This window comes from Ornithorhynchus anatinus, chromosome X3, assembly GCF_004115215.2.
Source record: "Ornithorhynchus anatinus isolate Pmale09 chromosome X3, mOrnAna1.pri.v4, whole genome shotgun sequence".
In the NCBI taxonomy this organism is placed as follows: Eukaryota; Metazoa; Chordata; class Mammalia; order Monotremata; family Ornithorhynchidae; genus Ornithorhynchus; species Ornithorhynchus anatinus.
In genome coordinates, this window is record NC_041751.1 from 24,075,152 (window position 1) to 24,092,496 (window position 17,345).

The 17,345-nt window shown below is 40.4% G+C and overlaps 1 protein-coding gene across 6 annotated transcripts in view; it reads right to left on the bottom strand.

Moving 5' to 3' along the window:
- Positions 1-930: 930 nt before the first annotated feature.
- The window catches only part of PTBP3 (polypyrimidine tract binding protein 3), a 178,070-nt gene continuing 161,655 nt past the window's right edge, over positions 931-17,345 (bottom strand). For all 6 annotated transcript variants that reach the window (XM_029053781.2, XM_029053780.2, XM_029053782.2 and 3 more), the window contains 7 exons: positions 15,070-15,147; positions 13,303-13,442; positions 8,341-8,374; positions 5,885-5,977; positions 3,974-4,190; positions 1,729-1,806; positions 931-1,517 (listed from right to left, as the gene is read on the bottom strand). In XM_029053781.2, coding sequence (XP_028909614.1) covers positions 1,385-1,517; positions 1,729-1,806; positions 3,974-4,190; positions 5,885-5,977; positions 8,341-8,374; positions 13,303-13,442; positions 15,070-15,147 — 773 coding nt within the window. In that variant the 3' untranslated portion in view covers positions 931-1,384. The remainder of the gene's footprint in view (positions 1,518-1,728; positions 1,807-3,973; positions 4,191-5,884; positions 5,978-8,340; positions 8,375-13,302; positions 13,443-15,069; positions 15,148-17,345) is intronic.

The following is a 17,345-nucleotide window of genomic DNA, read 5'->3' on the forward strand; positions in this document are numbered from 1 at the left end:
GACAGGAGGTGTACTGAGTTATTTCCAATCCCACTACCCGCTTTCCCCATTCCTGTCTCTGCACTAAAGCACCAGAAATTGGAATTCAGACTCTAATAGAAAATCATTAAAAAAAAAAAAAAAAACATTTTCAATCCTAAAGAAAAAAAAAAAACCTCTCACCAAGCCCACAATAGAGTTTTCAAGACACTTTAGATAAAACTCTAAGCTACTGTATCATTATAAGCACATAATAAGGCACATAATAAGAAATTAAGTAAATACACAGTAATTCTGATTTAAGTATTACAGATTATAGTGGTACAAAAAACCCTTGAGGTTTAATTTTTTTTTAAAGAAGACTTTACCAAAAATAACTTTTTAAAAATCTGTCAAACCAGGATAGACCTGAATATTTTTCTTAAGACTGTAAACTTTTTTTTTTCTGAAAGCAAATGTAAAAAAGTAGTTTTTAATCAGAACCATTTTTTCTTTCTCTACTTTTCCAAAATCACATTACACATCATTTCACATGAAAATGCCAATATGAAAATCAGGTAAACTATGACTCCCCCAATTAATCACCTCAAACTTCAAAAGATTTTGGTTCCCTCTCAATTCAATTGAATTACTTTACCTGGGGACTAAAGAGGCACTGCATTTTTCCTTAGAATTTTATTTTTATAAACCATTACACAAGATTAAAAAGACAGAGGATTAATTTCAAAGGGTTGACGAAAAAAATGAGCATTACTTGATGGCAACTATTTTTCTTCAGACATGCATGCTGAAAATTTTGATTTGCCTAGAGCTATCTAATTCTTTATTCCACTTTAGACTAGCAGTTGCCTCAGAGGTGGCAGCATCAACTATAAACTAAAATCTTGCACAGAAACAAATTGAATTTTCTAATGATTTGGATATCATTAATAAATTTGACAGAGTAAAGACTTGTGTGAACTAGGGTTTATTATGTTGAGACATCTAAAAGCGGCTAAATTTTTCAACTTAAATATATTTACCACCCCCAAAATATTACGAAAACACCATCAGTTTTTGAACTATAATCTAATGAGGCTTAGAAATGTGTGTAAGGTTGATTTAGACCAAAAACTCAAACAAAATTCTTTCTAGGGAGTTTGAAAAAATATTTCTATTTTAAGGTCTAATTCCACCAAAACCATAGTGTGGAGAAATAATGAACCTTTGACTGCATGCTGACAGGGAAAAAAATGGAAAAAAATTATCCCTTTAATTCTTTACTGTGTGAATACACTTGAACATCATACTCAGCATGAGTTATTTTTTGTGAGAGAGGCAGAATTGGTCTTAAACTGCTTCAGTCTGTGTCTGAAGGTTTTATTGAAACTGTGGTCCAGTCTTAAAAGCAAAGTTCACAGAAAATTCAGATTGTAGATTTTGAAAAGGAGACTCTAAGGTGGTGATTTTCTCCAAGGTCATGATTATGAAGCTCGATAAGGGCCTGGATTGCTTCTTCCACAGATCCCAGCTGGATGAGTGCCATTTTGCGATCTTTCCTGAAGTTGAATTCAATACAAAGGATTATTACAAACAATTCCACCTGGCAAATAACTAATTAAAAAAAGCAAAAGCTGATCGACACATATATTAAATCTAAAGATTATGCACAGAAAATTTTATTCTTGAGGTTTAAATGAAGCTACATATACCATTCACTGACAATTTATTACTAAATTGTTAAGAGAGTGCTAGGAAAGAAAGACTCACTGGAAAAATTTGAAGGCCTTCACTGTACATCCAGCATCTGCAAAAAGGTTCTTCAGATCATCAACGGTAACTGACGGTCTATGAAAACATGCATCGAGATTATTATAATTATTTCGTTTACCAGAGCCTAAACATGGGATCATGCAGAACATGAATTTACTTTAACACGTCTAATTTCAAAATAATTTAACAGTATGAGCGCCGTAAAAATCAATGCATATGATTCTCCACCTTTAAAAATGGACAATCACTTGGAAAATATTTTATCCAAATCCAGTTTTAAAACAAATTGAACAGTCAAACAGTAAAACAAATTATTCCTAAATTAGTTTTGGATTATAAAAGGACAACCTTACATTTGAAATCAGTTATTCCTAATGTTGGTTTGAGAGGAAGTTAAAAAAGTATAAAGCTTTTGCCAAATATTTTACTATCACAATGGGTCTGTCCAGAGCCTTATAGAATCATTCTTTTTCTCCATCGGTAGTCAATACATTCATTCAATCCATTCAATCATATTTATTGAGCGCTTACTGTGTGCAGAGCACTGTCCTAAGTGCTTGGAAAGTACAATTCAGCAACAAAAAGAGACTATGCCTGCCCACAGTGGGCTCACAGTCTAGAAGGGGGGAGACACACATCAAAACAAGTAAACAGGCATCAATAACATCAATGTAAATAAACAGAATCAGATATATAAATACATATATATATATACATATATATACACATCAGAACAAAGCACTTACCTCTCCCTCTAGAGATCTTTCGGGTACTTTGCCCATAGCTCTGAGGTTGGACCAGGGTTCCAGGAATCCTGAAACCTGGATTTTAGGTCTCGATTTTGTCCGTAACTGGCTAGTGTGGGTGAGGACTGCCTATGTTTTTTGCAATGGGCTATACTCCTACTTGTTCACTGTACTTTGTATCCCAGCAGGGACATGACAGTTCTAAGCACTGGGGTAGATACAAGCTAATCAGGTTGGACACAGCCCCTGTCCCCTATGGGGCTCAACACTCTCAATCCCCATTTTACAGATGAGGTAACTGAGGCAGAGAGAAGTGACCTGCCCAAGGTCACACAGTGGACATGTGGCAGAGATGGGATTAGAACCCAGGTCCTTCGGACTTCCTGGCCCATGCTCTATCCACTAAGCCATGCTGCTTTCTCAACACAAATTTTCCTTAGCATGGGATTTTGCAAGAACACAACTCCCACCTCTCCAACCTGATTAACTTGTATCTACCCAAGCCCTTAGAAGAGTGCTTGGCACATAGAAAGTGCTTTATGATTATGATTGGCAAGGGATGAGACAGTGAAAGGGGGACTCGGCAATTCCTCTGGGTGAGATCTCAGTCTCCAAGTCTCATTTGTCATTCTTGTCGGAGGAGGACTCTATCATCATCATCATCATCATCATCATCATCATCATCATCATCATTCAATTTCACTTCAACATCCTTATCTCTTTTTCTTCAGAAAATGATCAATTTTGTGGTTAAAAACAGTAATAGTTGCATTTCGTTTTAGTAGGTCAGGAATATTTTCAAGTCATTAAAAAAAAATTCATCCCCACAGTTACCATCTTCAATGAGGAGAAGATGTAAGATTTTGATTTTATTACAAGTACATATTTCAAACTATTCGGAATAAATGTGGTTTGGAGATCTGAAAGGGTCTTTTGTTTTGGAGGAGGCTTCTAAGGGTATGATAGCACTGTAACATCACACACAGAAAAACTGGGGGGAAAAAAAATCAATTCTACCGGCCTGAGGTGCCCAGTGTTGGTATGAGCAATTTTAAACTGATAAACAAATTGCATGCTGGTGTCAGGCAGAATTACATTTAACAGCATCTTTCATGTGTCAGAGACTTGTGCTTGCTAAATTCTTCTGTTTGTACAATAATGGATATAGGGCAAATACGTAGATATAGGGCAAATAAATCAGTAACTTAATGCCCTTCGAAAGCAGCAAGATAACTAATTGCCTGCCTCAGTATCCAATAATTAATTCCCCTGAAACAAGTGAATGTAAGTCCTTGCATTCCTGAAAATTACCATTAGCCTCATCAACAACCGGGGCTATTTTGGACATTAGGGCCTGTAAAGAAATCACTCACTAATCCATAAAACTCTCCCACAAGTAAATTCAGAGCTCACTACCTATCTCCAATGAAAAATTTTTTCAATAAAAGTTTGGTCAAGATGATTTCCCGACAGAATAACAAATAGTAAGTACTTACGGGATGTTGGAAAGATGCAGAGTGGCAGATGGAGGGAAGATGTTCTGAAAGTTCTTAGAACCAGGCTTCTTAAAGCGATGCAAAGGACTGTTGCTGTAATCCTTAGTCAGACCTTGGTCTTCTTGTCCCTCCCGAGGAAGCTGAACTGACTGATGCCTGGATAGAGTAGCACGAAGCACCTTTCCATAAAGCCTCTGCCCGCTTAGATGGTTCATGGCTAGAATGACAAAAATCCATCAATACAAATTCTGTAATGTGACGTCAGAAAAAAGTCATTGCTCATTGCTTTCCTGAATGACCTTTTATAATATCAGTGGAAAGTAATCAATCAATTGTGTTTACTGAGTGCTCACTGTGTGCAGAGTACTGCACTAAGCACTTGGAAGGGTTGGTAGATAGGTTGTCTGTCCACAAGGAGCTTATAGTGTAGAGGGGGAAAGTCAAATCCTTTAATAGCCATATGTTCTTCTAGCAATTATCCAATATTCTGTTCAATTGCTGTCAAAAAACATCAGCATCCACGTCAACCCTCAATTCTGACATTATATCTTTCGCCTAAGTCCTAACCTTTAAGGAACATGGGTTCTTTGGCATCAAATGCATAGTAAATAATACTATGCATTTGAGATAGACTATTGGTTTAGGCAGCACCACACTTAATAAAGGTGGAACATATAGGCTGGCCCTAACATATTACTGCTCTGACAGCATTCAAAAATAACATAAAAAAATTCTGCTTCAAAACTCCTCACTTCTCAAGCCAACACTTTTTATTTTTATACCGGGCTTTGGCAATAGTGCAGCTTTCTAGCACAAGCAGTCAGTTCTCTCCAGCATGTTTTCTCACGATGCACTCTGAAGAGAATGCTATTGCGGAATTAGGGGGCATTCTTCTGACAACTCATGACTGTGATAGAACACCACGGGCTGTCAGAAAAAACAGATGTGTGCAAGCTCTCAGCATCGGTCAGGGTGTGAGTTTTATAAAACGAGTTTTCCTTCAACCCGCAGGATTCATCAAGAACGTGAGCCCCGTGATATGGGACAAATGAGTGGATCCCATTTTAATACAGGTTTCGATTTAACATGCATCTGTTTAAATGGGAAAAAAACCTATAAATACTCACTGCTGCCACCCAGCCACCTAGGCATCTATCTAGGAATTAGCGTCAAATGGAATCGGGATTCTTGGTGGCAGGAGGCAGCCACGTCAGAGTCATTTCTGGACATCTTTATCTCTCCCTTTTCTCCAGACCCCTCCAGCAACATCTCCTCAACACACCTTAAAGTGTTTGGAGGAGGTGCGAAGAGGGTGGGAGTGCATGCTGATCCTGCCCAGGAAAAGAGGGTCCCCCAGGAGCAGGTGTGCAACTTCTTCAGGATAAAGGGAGGCCAGGAAGAGGATGTTTTGCCCCTCTATGGTTTCCGAAAAATCTATGGGTGATGGGAGAGGTCTGCTCATTATTTTGGTCTTGGTGCTTTTAAAGTGTTCTACGGGCATTTGCAAAAGGGGATTCTAATAAAGCTAAACAATCAAATAACAGGAAGGAAAGAGAAAATAAACCAGACATTTTTACTGGTCTAGTTTATAACAAAGGGAAGGAGTCAAGAAGTCAGCATGGAAAATATTTCTTTTGTCTTAAAAACAGTTTACGCCAGCAAGGACAGCAGCATACACTGTGACACGGACATTCTCTTCCATTAAAAATGTTAATAGAGATAAGTAATGTTTACTGCTATGTAACTGCTACATTAAGTTATGTTACCTGTAATGTAAGTATGTAACACAAGGAACTACACAATGATCTCTGTCTCTATCTCTTTCTCTCTCTCACTCACACACACACACACACGCACACACTTTCTCTCTCTCTCTCTCTCTCGCCAATAATAGACATCAGTTATTAGTACCTAGTTGAGCTTGATTTGCATCTGCCATTTGAACCAAGGCATTTTCTTTCTTGTTGAACATGATCTTCACCCGGTGCACGTCACCGTATACCCCTACGAAAAGTCAAAATCCATCATTTTTCATTGGTATCTGTGTCCAATTCCACTGCCTTTTTTGGGTTCTACAGCAAATCTAAAAGGTCAAACCGGTAATTTGTAGCTTCCTAGCTTCTGATTTAAAGCAGAACAGTCAAATGTACAGAACACCTAGACTGTTTTCTAAAAATAATCATTTTGAATGCTTATTCTTCATTCAGGAATGAACTTACTACAACTTACTTTCACAAAGAGCACTTCGGCCAAGTCATAAAAAGAATTCAGAAACTACAAACAACTCACCAATCTAACTAGTCCCCTGAATCTATTTCAGCTTTGAAAAGAAACACAATTTTGCTAGGTCAACTTCATGCCTCCTCTATAGCACTGTACCCCAGGGGTGCCAACTCTGGGGGTGGAAGAGGGAGGAAATGGCCCTCACCGAAATGAGACTGAGGGTAAAGCCACTGGCTTTGTCTCTACATCTTTTAGGGTTGCCTGTCCCGCCCCACCCGCTAAAAAGTGGGTCTGAGATAAGCAGAAGTTGTATCAGTCCTCCTAGGACATGCATGGCTCTTCCCTAATGCCGGTTTCAGGCAGAACAGGTGAACTCAGCCCAGCTCCTGGCCTTCCTAGCTTCAGCAGGATGTTATGTTCAATGGTGATAAGCCGGTTATTATCTAAGTTTTGTGTCCTCTAATCCCATCTCACAAGGAAGAGGCAGGCCAACAGCTAGATGGACAGAGACCATAACGACGGCAACGGAAGAACCGTTAGAAAGGTTGCGGATTACGGCAGAGGACAGGACAATCTGGAGAAAGTATATCCATGGATATGAATCGGGAATGAGTGGATGACGATAATAATAATAATGATAATTCCTTGCCTGCTTCCCTTCCCCACCCGATTTGCTTGTATCAAGCACAGCGCTTAGTACAGTGCCTGGTACAAAGTAAGCACTTAACAAATACCTGACAATTATCCTGTGCCTGTGTGTCCATTACCTTGACCCTATGTGTATGAGGTTGTGTGTATCAACCTCCCTAGCCTCGAATGTCCACGCCGCTGAATAGGTCTAGCTGGACACCTTCCTGATCCTATGTATGTGTGCCTGTGTGTCTATCTTTCTGATCATGGGGGTACACCTTTGTGATCACCGCAACAGCCCCATGTGTGTGTCTGCAAGTGATCTGAATTCAGTACCCTTTATAGAATGAAGCTGGGTGACTTTAAAACTGGCACCAGAACCTCAATGGGGGGGGGGGGGGGGGGGGGTGGAAACAGCTCTTCTCTCTTCTCTGTCTTGGAACAAGGGAAGTAGAAACAAATGCCTGCATTCAGATTGGGGGTTTATGGGCTGGACCGTGCTGCCCTAAAGCCAAAATTCTCCAATAATCCCTGCAAATCTGAAGTGCCCATTCAGCAGGAGAAGCAGCGTGGCTCAGTGGAAAGAGCATGGGCTTTGGAGTCAGGGCTCATGAGTTCGAATCCCAGCTCTGCCACTTGTCGGCTGTGTGACTGTGGGCAAGTCACTTAACTTCTCTGTGCCTCAGTTCCCTCATCTGTAAAATGGGGATTAAGACTATGAGCCCCACGTGGGACAACCTGATTCCCCTATGTCTACCCCAGCGCTTAGAACAGTGCTCGGCACATAGTAAGCGCTTAACAAATACCAACATTATTATTATTAGATAGGGTGGAGAAGCAACAAGGCGAATAGGTAAGGATTTAAATAATATTTTGAGGGAAAGAGAACAGAGGCTGAAAGTCATTTTGGGGTAAGAGAAAGTGTTTGAAAAAGCAGGAGTCTATTAATCTTGTGACGGTGAAGAGAGAATGGCTGTGGGATATGAAGGAAGGAGGAAACTATCAAAACTTAGCCAAACATCAAAGGAGTCTGTGGCAATAAGAATAGTAACTTTTTATTTAGGCTATCCTACTTACATCACCCACATTTATTTGCTTTCTTTTCCTAAGATTAAATACAATTAGAAAAAAATATATTGTATAAGATTCATTAAAAATGAAGTCACAAAATGGCTAAATTACAGCTCCATTAATGTAATAAGCTATAAAATTCACCAGACTAGACTAGAGCTGGTAAGGTTCCTGTGAGCATTTAAATAAAATCCACTGGTGCTAAGCCTGTTATTTTTTAAGTTGTCTTCTTTACATCTGCAAAGTATTTTAGGACTTGTCCATCCCCAAAACTACAGAAGCACCTTTTTCCAAAAAGATTATGGTCTCTGGAATCTGAACCCAAAATCTCATGGTTATTAAATCAGTTGACTATGAATGGGTTAAAAATAAAAGTATTGCAAATATCTCCCTGTTTCAAGTAAGATAAAAAGCACTGTTTCAAGAAATGACAACTAACTTACCAAATAGGATAAAAAGTCCTTGGGGGGTGATAGCCTGTGTAAAAAGGAACACACATTTTAATTTTCACTCAAACAAAAATCGTTCCAAAAGATGTTAAAATTATATCTTGAACTTTATTTTAGCTATACTGCAGGTCCCCAAATTAAATGATAGATCCTCAATGGGTCTTGAAGATTCTCATGGAAAAGTTCTCCTCTCTTTACAACAAGAAAATGATCTTGATGCTATAGTTGCTACTCTTCAGTTACCCAAATTTAACATTTTCACTTCAGCTATGTGAGCATCCAAATCATTCTAATCTGCCCAAGTGCGTTTTACGATTCTTGTTAAGACACACCCTAAGGCAACTTTTGACAGCACAACTGTAACCGATCAATTAGAAATGAAAACCGATAAACACTTTTGGAAATTTTTCTTCAAGGCATAAAACTCAATGTTATCTAGCATTAAATTATTGTTACCTCCTTTCCCAAACTGACTATATTTGATAACAGTATACAGTTTGTATGTTTTCTTACCTGTCATTAGTTGGGGATTGAATCAATTAGGCACAGATGATTTATGTGGAAAGTAACTCAACCAACTGTGGGTTATTTTGCACTGAGTAACACTTCTCCCAGTCACTATTACTAAATATGAATTCAAAGCTGCAGAGAGTCTAAGATTAAATTTTACATTTTATTTCAGAATGAAATAACCCCGCTCTTTCATTTGAGGTCACTCCTCTTCAAATTCCATTCCATTAGAAATTGTTCCCTTTTAGCTGAAGCTGCTTGTCCATTATTTGAATGGATAATTAGAAATTTCACTATATGTTGCTCCCTTAAACCACAAATTCCCAAGTCGGGCACAAAAAAAAAGATGTGTCCTGTGAAGTTAACCAGTGGTTTTGACTTAACTTGGCTGTAAAAAGCATGTATTCTAGAATGAGCCATCTGCCTCCATCCTCCAAGATTTTCCAGTCCATAATCTTGACATTAGTCTTGACTCCTCTCTCTCTTTCAACCCCAAATCCCTCAGTTCTCCCTTCACAACATTTCCAGAATTCACCGCTTCCTCTGATAATAATGGTATCTGTTAAAGCACTTACTATGTACCAAGCACCGTACTAAGCTGTACTTACAAAATGGACAGGCAGAACACCATCTCTGTCACCCATGTGGGGGTCACAGACTAGGGTGGAGCTAAACAAGCCAGTGTACTAGTCCCGGCCCTTGTCATATCCTAGCTTGGCAACTGCATCAAGCTCCGTCTCCCATCCATATTTCACACGGCTGAGCCGGTCGTTTTTCTAAAACACCATTCTACCATTCTAAAAACAGCCTTAATGGCTGCCCATTCCTCTCTGCATCATGCTGAAACTCCTGATACCGGATTTTAATACACTTAATCAGCTCTCTCCTTCCTATGTTTATTATTAATAATAATAATAATAATAATAATAATGATGGCATTTGTCAAACGCTTACTATGTGCTGAGCACTGTTCTAAGCGCTGGGGTAGATACAAGGTGATCAGGTTGTCCCCACGGGGGGGGAGGCTCACAGTCTTAATCCCCATTTTCCAGATGAGGTAACCGAGGCACAGAGAAGTCAAGTGACTTGCCCAAAGTCACGCAGCAGATCAGTGGCGGAGCTGGGGTTAGAACCCATGACCTCTGACTCCCAAGTGCTCTTTCCATTAAACCAGGCTGCTTCTCTTTTCCACTTTCCTCTCCCATTACACCATAGCTCGCAGCCTTCATTCCTCTTAAGCTAACTTACATATTGTGCCTCTCTGCCACTGCCAAGTGCTCCCATCCTCCATTCTTCCTGGAATTACCGTTCTCCCCCTGCACAGCCAGGTAACCATGGCTCTCCCTGTCTTCAAAGCCCTTCTGAAATTTCACCTTCTCTAGGAGTCCTTCCCTGAAGAATTTCTTATCTCCCATCTTATATCCCCCAACTGCCACTGAAGCATCACCTGAGCGTTCGGCTACTGATCCTTCCCTTCAAAACACTTAGGTACATATCTTTAAACACTAGTACTTCCTCCAGTTTGTAATTTATTTTAGTGTCTCTCTCTCTCTCTTTAGATTGTAAGCTCCTTGAGGGCAAGGATCATGTATACTGACCCTATTGTAATCTCCCAAGTGCTTAGAACAGTGTTCTGCACACCTCAGGCACTCAATAAATACTATTGATTGGTTGAACCCAATATTTGCTTAAAGGTTCGTCATTTAAAAAACAGGCTTACTCTTCCTTTTCTAGTTTTATTTTACGAAAAACTCGTCCCTCCTTCTCTGCTTTTAACACCTACGGCATCATGAACGAAACAGCACATCCGTAATTCAGATCCACTTGCTAAATACTATCCAAAAACATATACAGATTATGGAGAAGCAGCGTGGCTTAGTGGATAGAGTACGGGGCGGGAGTCAGAAGGACCTAGGTTTTCATCCCGGCTCTGCCACGTGTCTGCTGTATGACCTTAGGCAAGTCACTTCACTTCTCTGTGCCTCAGTTACTATATCTGTAAAAGGGGGATAAGAGAAGCAGCGTGGCTCAGTGGAAAGAGCACGGGCTTGGGAGTCAGAGGTCACAGGTTCGAATCCCAGCTCTGCCACTTGTCAGCTGTGTGACTGTGGGCAAGTCACTTAACTTCTCTGTGCCTCAGTGATCTGTAAAATGAGGATTAAGATCGTGAGCCTCAAGTGGGACAACCTGATTACCCTGTATCTACCCTAGCGCTTAGAACAGTGCTTTGCACATAGTAAGCGCTTAACAAATACCAACATTATTAAGAGCGTGAACCCCAGGTGGGACAGGTACTGTGACCGACCTGATTAACTTATATTTACCCCAGTGCATAGAACAGCGCTTGGCACATAGTAAGCGCTTAACAAGTACCATAATTATTAGTATTTGGGTTTTCCTTGGAAATAATCTAGAAGTTTAAATATTGACGCTAACTTACTGGTTTCTCTCCCCAACTCATAGTATTGCCAAGCATGGTTATGAGTTTCCACACGGTATTTTGCATATCATTTTGGTTTACCACTATCTACAATTGTATCTCTACGCGGATGATTCCCAAATCTACCTCTCCAGCTCTGACTTCTCCCCTTCTCTGCAATCTTGCATTTCCTCCTGCTTTAAGGACATCTCTACCAGGATGTCCCACCGACACCTCAAACTTAACATGTCCAAAACATGACTCCTCCTCCTCCCACCCGAACCCTGTCCTCCCCATGTCTTTCCCAACATTGTAGACAATACCACTATCCTTATTTCATAAGCCCCTAACCATAGAAGGAGCAGCGTGGCGCAGTGGAAAGAGCAGGGGCTTGGGAGTTAGAGGTCATGGATTTGAATCCCGGCTCTGCCACTCGTCAGCTGTGTGACTGTGGGCAAGTCATTTCACTTCTCTGGGCCTCTGTTCCCTCATCTGTAAAATGGGGATTAACTGTGAGCCTCACGTGGGACAACCTGATGACCCTGTATCTACCCAAGCGCTTAGAACAGTGCTCTGCACATAGTAAGCGCTTAACAAATACCAACCTTGACTCTATTTATTGCCATTGTTCTTGTCTGACCGTCTCCCCCGATTAGACTGTAAGCCCGTCAAACGGCAGGGACTGTCTCTATCTGTTGCCGACTTGTTCATCCCAAGCGCTTAGTACAGTGCTCTGCACATAGTAAGCGCTCAATAAATACTATTGAATGAATGAATAAATACCAACATTATTATCTTCAACTCATCTCTCATTTAACCCACATATTCAAACCGTCACCAAATTCTGTCGGTTCTACCTTCACTACATTGCTAAATTCTACACATTCCTTTCCTTGCTGGCAGCAAGAGCTGTTATTGTGAAGCAGCGGAGTGACACCATCACATTTTATCACGTGCCTCATGACATCATGATGCAACATGTCCCAGTTGAAACCCATCCTGTAAGTACAATCTTAACTTCACATAATTACAATAATACCTCCACCATGAAGTAAGCTACGCTAATGTATGCTTCCATTCTAAGACTGACTCTCTGTGAATCATCCGCTCACAGATTTCATTTAGTTTGGTTCTTCTGCACAGTTTACCGATCCTTAACCTACCATATGGAGAATATGGTGTCAGTAAGGAAGCATTTTGGTGCTATGAGAACCATTAAGAAACGTTTGGCTATCCAGGGTGAAAGAAGTTGTAAGGTTCCGAAGCCCATTTATTTCACGGTTTTGTCTACTTAAAGGGAATTCTCAGCAATTTAATGTCAGCAGTTAGCATGGGAAAGCGTTCCATGAAATTAAGCATTTTGATTATTACCTAAGATTTTTAAAACTCAGATGACATAAAATAAGGAACTGCAGGAAAATGAGATAATAATATAACAAAATGGATCACATTTCTGAATTATTTCAAGTAACACTGGGATCACAAGCAACTGAGGGCAATGCATGGAATTCTGAGCTCAAAAATTGACATGATAATGGAAACATTCTTTACTCTCTTCATCATCTGGCTTCCAATCATTCTTGAAATTAGAAATTAGACAAGCAGCGTGACTTAGTGGAAAGAGCAAGGGGTTGGGAGTTAGAGGACGTGGGTTCTAATACCGGCTTCTCCACTTGTCAGCTGTTTGACCTTGGGCAAGCCAATTAACTTCTCTGTACCTCAGTTACCTCATCTGTAAAATGGGGACTAAGAGTGTGAGCCCCACGTGGGACCACCTGATTACCTTGTATTTCCCCCAGTGCATAGAAAGTGCTTGGCACATTGTAAGCGCTTAACAAATACCATCATTATTATTATTATTATTAAATTCATGAACTAAAACTAGGAATTCTGTAAGGTAATGTTTGACATTCAGGTTTTTAAAGAGTACATATTTTTGTTGCTTTTTCTATAAAACAGTTTCATTTGGGCTCCAGGAAAACCTTAAATGAGCATTTTATTTTACCACCCATCCACACTGAACTCACTTCAGAATTGAGGTTGCTAACCAGCAGAACGGAATTTCCTGGTACACCAGCAACTCCAGGAACGGCCATTCGTCCAGTAACAGCTGAAGTGGTGATTGTAAGCGGCCCAAGAGCTCCAGGAACAGCAGGTACAGTAAGACCTTAAATTATAAAATGAAAAAAAAAAGATTTTTTTTTTCATTTCTTGAGACAATAGAGAAAATACAATTTTGGAACATGTATTTTTTTTTTTTAGAAAAAAACCTAAACTTGAAAGCAAAATAAGATAGTACATGTCAAAACAATGTTAAAATGTAACAGTTTTGCCTAGTGGATAGACCACAGGCCTGGGAGCTAGAAGGACCTGGATTCTAATCCCGGCTCAGTCGTTTTTCTGCTGGGTGACCCTGGCCAAGTCACTTAGCTTCTCTGTGTCTCTGTTACCTCACCTGTAAAGTGGAGATTAAGACTTTGAGCCCCATGTGGGACATGGGCTGTGTCCAACCTGATTAGCTAACATCTACCCAAGTGCTTAATCCAGTGCCTGGCACATAGTAAGCATTTAATAAATGCCATATTAAAAAGGAAATTAATGTCACTTGCTATTTTTTAATCTACAGGAAATGCCTATAAGCAAAGCTTTACACTTGTTCACGGATGTTCAGAGACATGACGTTTCTACAGTACTGAAAATTTTTATAACACGGGTTTTGGGGATCACGGTTGCCCCCTCCCCACCACTATGGTAAAGCTTAAAAATACTTCACTTCAGCCTATATTACATTCTGCTGCCCAGACCATGACTTCATTCTCCCAGATTCTGATTCTCAGCTGCCCTGGGTAATTTGGTTGTCATTCTGAGCTCAATCAGCCAAGAGTATTTTTTGAGTGCCTGTGTGCAGAGCACTGTGGTAAGCACGATATACTGGCTTCATTGTTAGTGTAAGTTCGAAACCCATCAGGTGATAAACTGTTTGGCAGTTCCAATGTCTGATATGTTTCAAACTTACACTAAATACCAACATTCCATCTAAAATACGAGGGAAACGTCATTTTACAGATGAGGAAACTGAAGCACAGAAGTGAAGTGACTTGCCCTAGGTGATGCGGTGGGCAAGTGACGGAGCAGAGATTAGAATCCAGGTCCTCTGACTGCCAGGCCGTGCTCTTTCCACTAGGCCATGCTGCTTTAAAGGTCCTGCTGTTTTAAACCTGAACGTTCAGTCAATTTGTTGCATTAAAGAAACTGGGCAGATTAGGAATACATGAAACAAGTTACTGTTAAATTACGAAGCCCGGACCATACCGGCACTGGCTTATTGTGGTCAGGGAATGCATCTACCAACTCTGCTGGTACAGTGCTCTGCATACAGTAAGCGCTCAATAAATACCATTAATTGACTGGTTGACTGAAGGTGGGGGAGAGAGGAGCAGGTGGCCTGGAACAATGAATGTCTGCCCAATTTGCTCCATGGAGGTAGTCTGATTCTGTCTGGGTGGACACTAAAATGTTAATAAAGACAATCATATATCCCTCTCTGCCTATCCTCTCCTCAACCTACTCAAATCAGGAATCTTCCCTAGAGGGGGTGATTGTCACAAGGAAGGTTTGTTGCTTTGCAAAGGTAGTTCTGATGCTTCCTCTTCAGGACCAAAAGAGGTTATTGTATATCATTATTAAATCACTTAACTGTGGTGGGTCTTGTTTCTTTTTATTTGACAACCTGTAGAAAGTGCAAAGCTTTGTCTCAAAACACACTTCATATTCATTTTGAGAACAAGACTTACCTGCAGCTTGAGGAAAGCCAATGGCTGGGGCAAATCCAGCAGCTCCTGCATAGGGTGAAGAAATTATACCTGGTGCACCTAATGGAGAAAATATAAGATGACTACTTGTGACAGTATCAGCAAACAAGGAAATTACTGAGCAGTAGGGTTCACGAGCTTCTGCTTTATTACTAAATATTCATGACATAAAACCTGGCACTTGACGCTCCTATCTTCTTCCGTGAAAAAACAGCATAATTTACTTTGCAAAATTAGGATGCCTGTATTAGAAATTTTAACAAAATACATATGCCAAGGCAGCTAACTGTTGTACTAGGAAACAGGCCAAACAGTTTATTTAGCAACATTGTTCATTGGGATGTAAAGAGACAGCATTTTTCTCAAGAATTTCCCAAATACCAAATCCTCAGAAAAGATGCAATTTTTCTTTACCAACAACTTTCTTTTCAGTTAGATCACTACATCTAGAGAAGTGAGAAATATCTGCAAAACACCCACAATTAAGAGTCAAGCGGTTATGATTAGCCAGAATGAAAATTGAAGTTTGGCAAATATTTTCTCTCTTGTCAATTATCCTCCAAATCAAAGAAACGCAGCAGTGACAGATTTTAGCTGCACAGCTCACAGAAATACAGTAGTTAGACGAAATAGCCTTTGATCAAATTTGGAAAACACGTCATCTCACAGATACAAAAAAAAATGTTTGAGACAGGCTTAAAACGAACAAAATCCATCTCTGAAATTATTATGTGAGTCACTGAGTAGGAAGTTCAATACTTCAAAGATAAAATGATTTGGCTACACAAATGCCATGAAATTATTGGTATATAACTACCTGGATTAAGTGTACCTCAGACACTTTTCCATGATTTAATTTCTGTTGAAAACTGGGAAGTTTATTATATGGAAGATGGACTAAATGTACCTTTCCTACACCATGTACTTGGGTATGCAAAAAGGGTCCACTTCAAATAATTTGCATTTTAGATGAAAACCTCAATAAATCAATGTTCATCATATTTTGAGCATCCTATTAAAAAAGAGGATGAAATCTAAATAGCTACTTGGTGACTTCTCTGCCTCTATATAGAGCAGTTAGGATGGCATAAACAATTACTTGGAAGGCAACCAGCTGAATATCTGAAATCCAAGACTAATTGAATTTACTGTTCACAGAGGCCCTGTTGATTCAGTCGTTGCCCCAGTTTATGGGGGAAAGTGAAGATGGAGTTTTTGGTCAGGAATGATGGGTGAGCTTTAGTCCTCCCACTTCAGGACTGAGAATCTGCATGAATAATAATAGTAATAATAATGATAATGGCATTTGTTAAGCACTTACTATGTGCCAGACACTATACTAAGCGCTGGGGTGGATACGAGAAAATTAGGCTGGATACAGTCCCTATCCTATATGGGGCTCACAGTCTCAATCCCCATTTAATCGATGAGGCAACTGAGGCCCAGAGAAGTGAAGTGACTTGTCTAAGGTCACACAGCAGACAGGTGACGGAGCCAGGATTAGAACCCATGACCTTCTGACTCCCAGACCCGTGCTCTATCCACTAAACCGTGCCACTTCTCTATGGAGGAACTGATTATAGTGTCAGTGGTTGTCAGTGCCATTCATAGCCTCTTGTTTCTGTCAACAAGGCCTCATCAACTGCTGCCAGGGCCTGGAGTTAATCAATATTGTGAAGCCCCTATGTGGTGCAGGGCTGTCTCTCTTTATTGCTGTATTGTACTTTCCCAAGTGCTTAGTACAGTGCTCTGCACACAGTAAGCGCTCAATAAATATGACTGAATTAATGAATGAGTCATCATGCCATGCAGCACATGATATCATTGGGCAATCAGAGTGGAGCGATAGAGAAAGTTCCCCGAGAATCTCAGACCTCCGCCCCCTAAAATACTGCATGGGGATCCAGCCAAGGGAGGCATATCCAATCCCCAAGGACATACAATCTCCTCTAGGGGCTCGCTCAGGCTCCATGCCTGGCCAGGAAGACCTCGCTGATGGCTACTGCTTCCCACAGAACTGCCCTGAATCTTTTCTGGAGGAAAAAGTAAAAATTTCTTTCCCAGGTTCATTTCTCTTGTTCACTTTCTCCCCTGAGTTACGAGTTTTGAGATGCTCTCTGGGAAGAAGGGAGAGAGGAGGAAGAGGAGATGAGAAGGCAGAGAGAAGGGACAGAAAAGAGAGGGGGGGAGAGAGAGAGATAAGGAGAAAGAGAGAAAATTCTGCCCCGGCTCAGAACCAGGGGGCAGAGCTGGGTGTC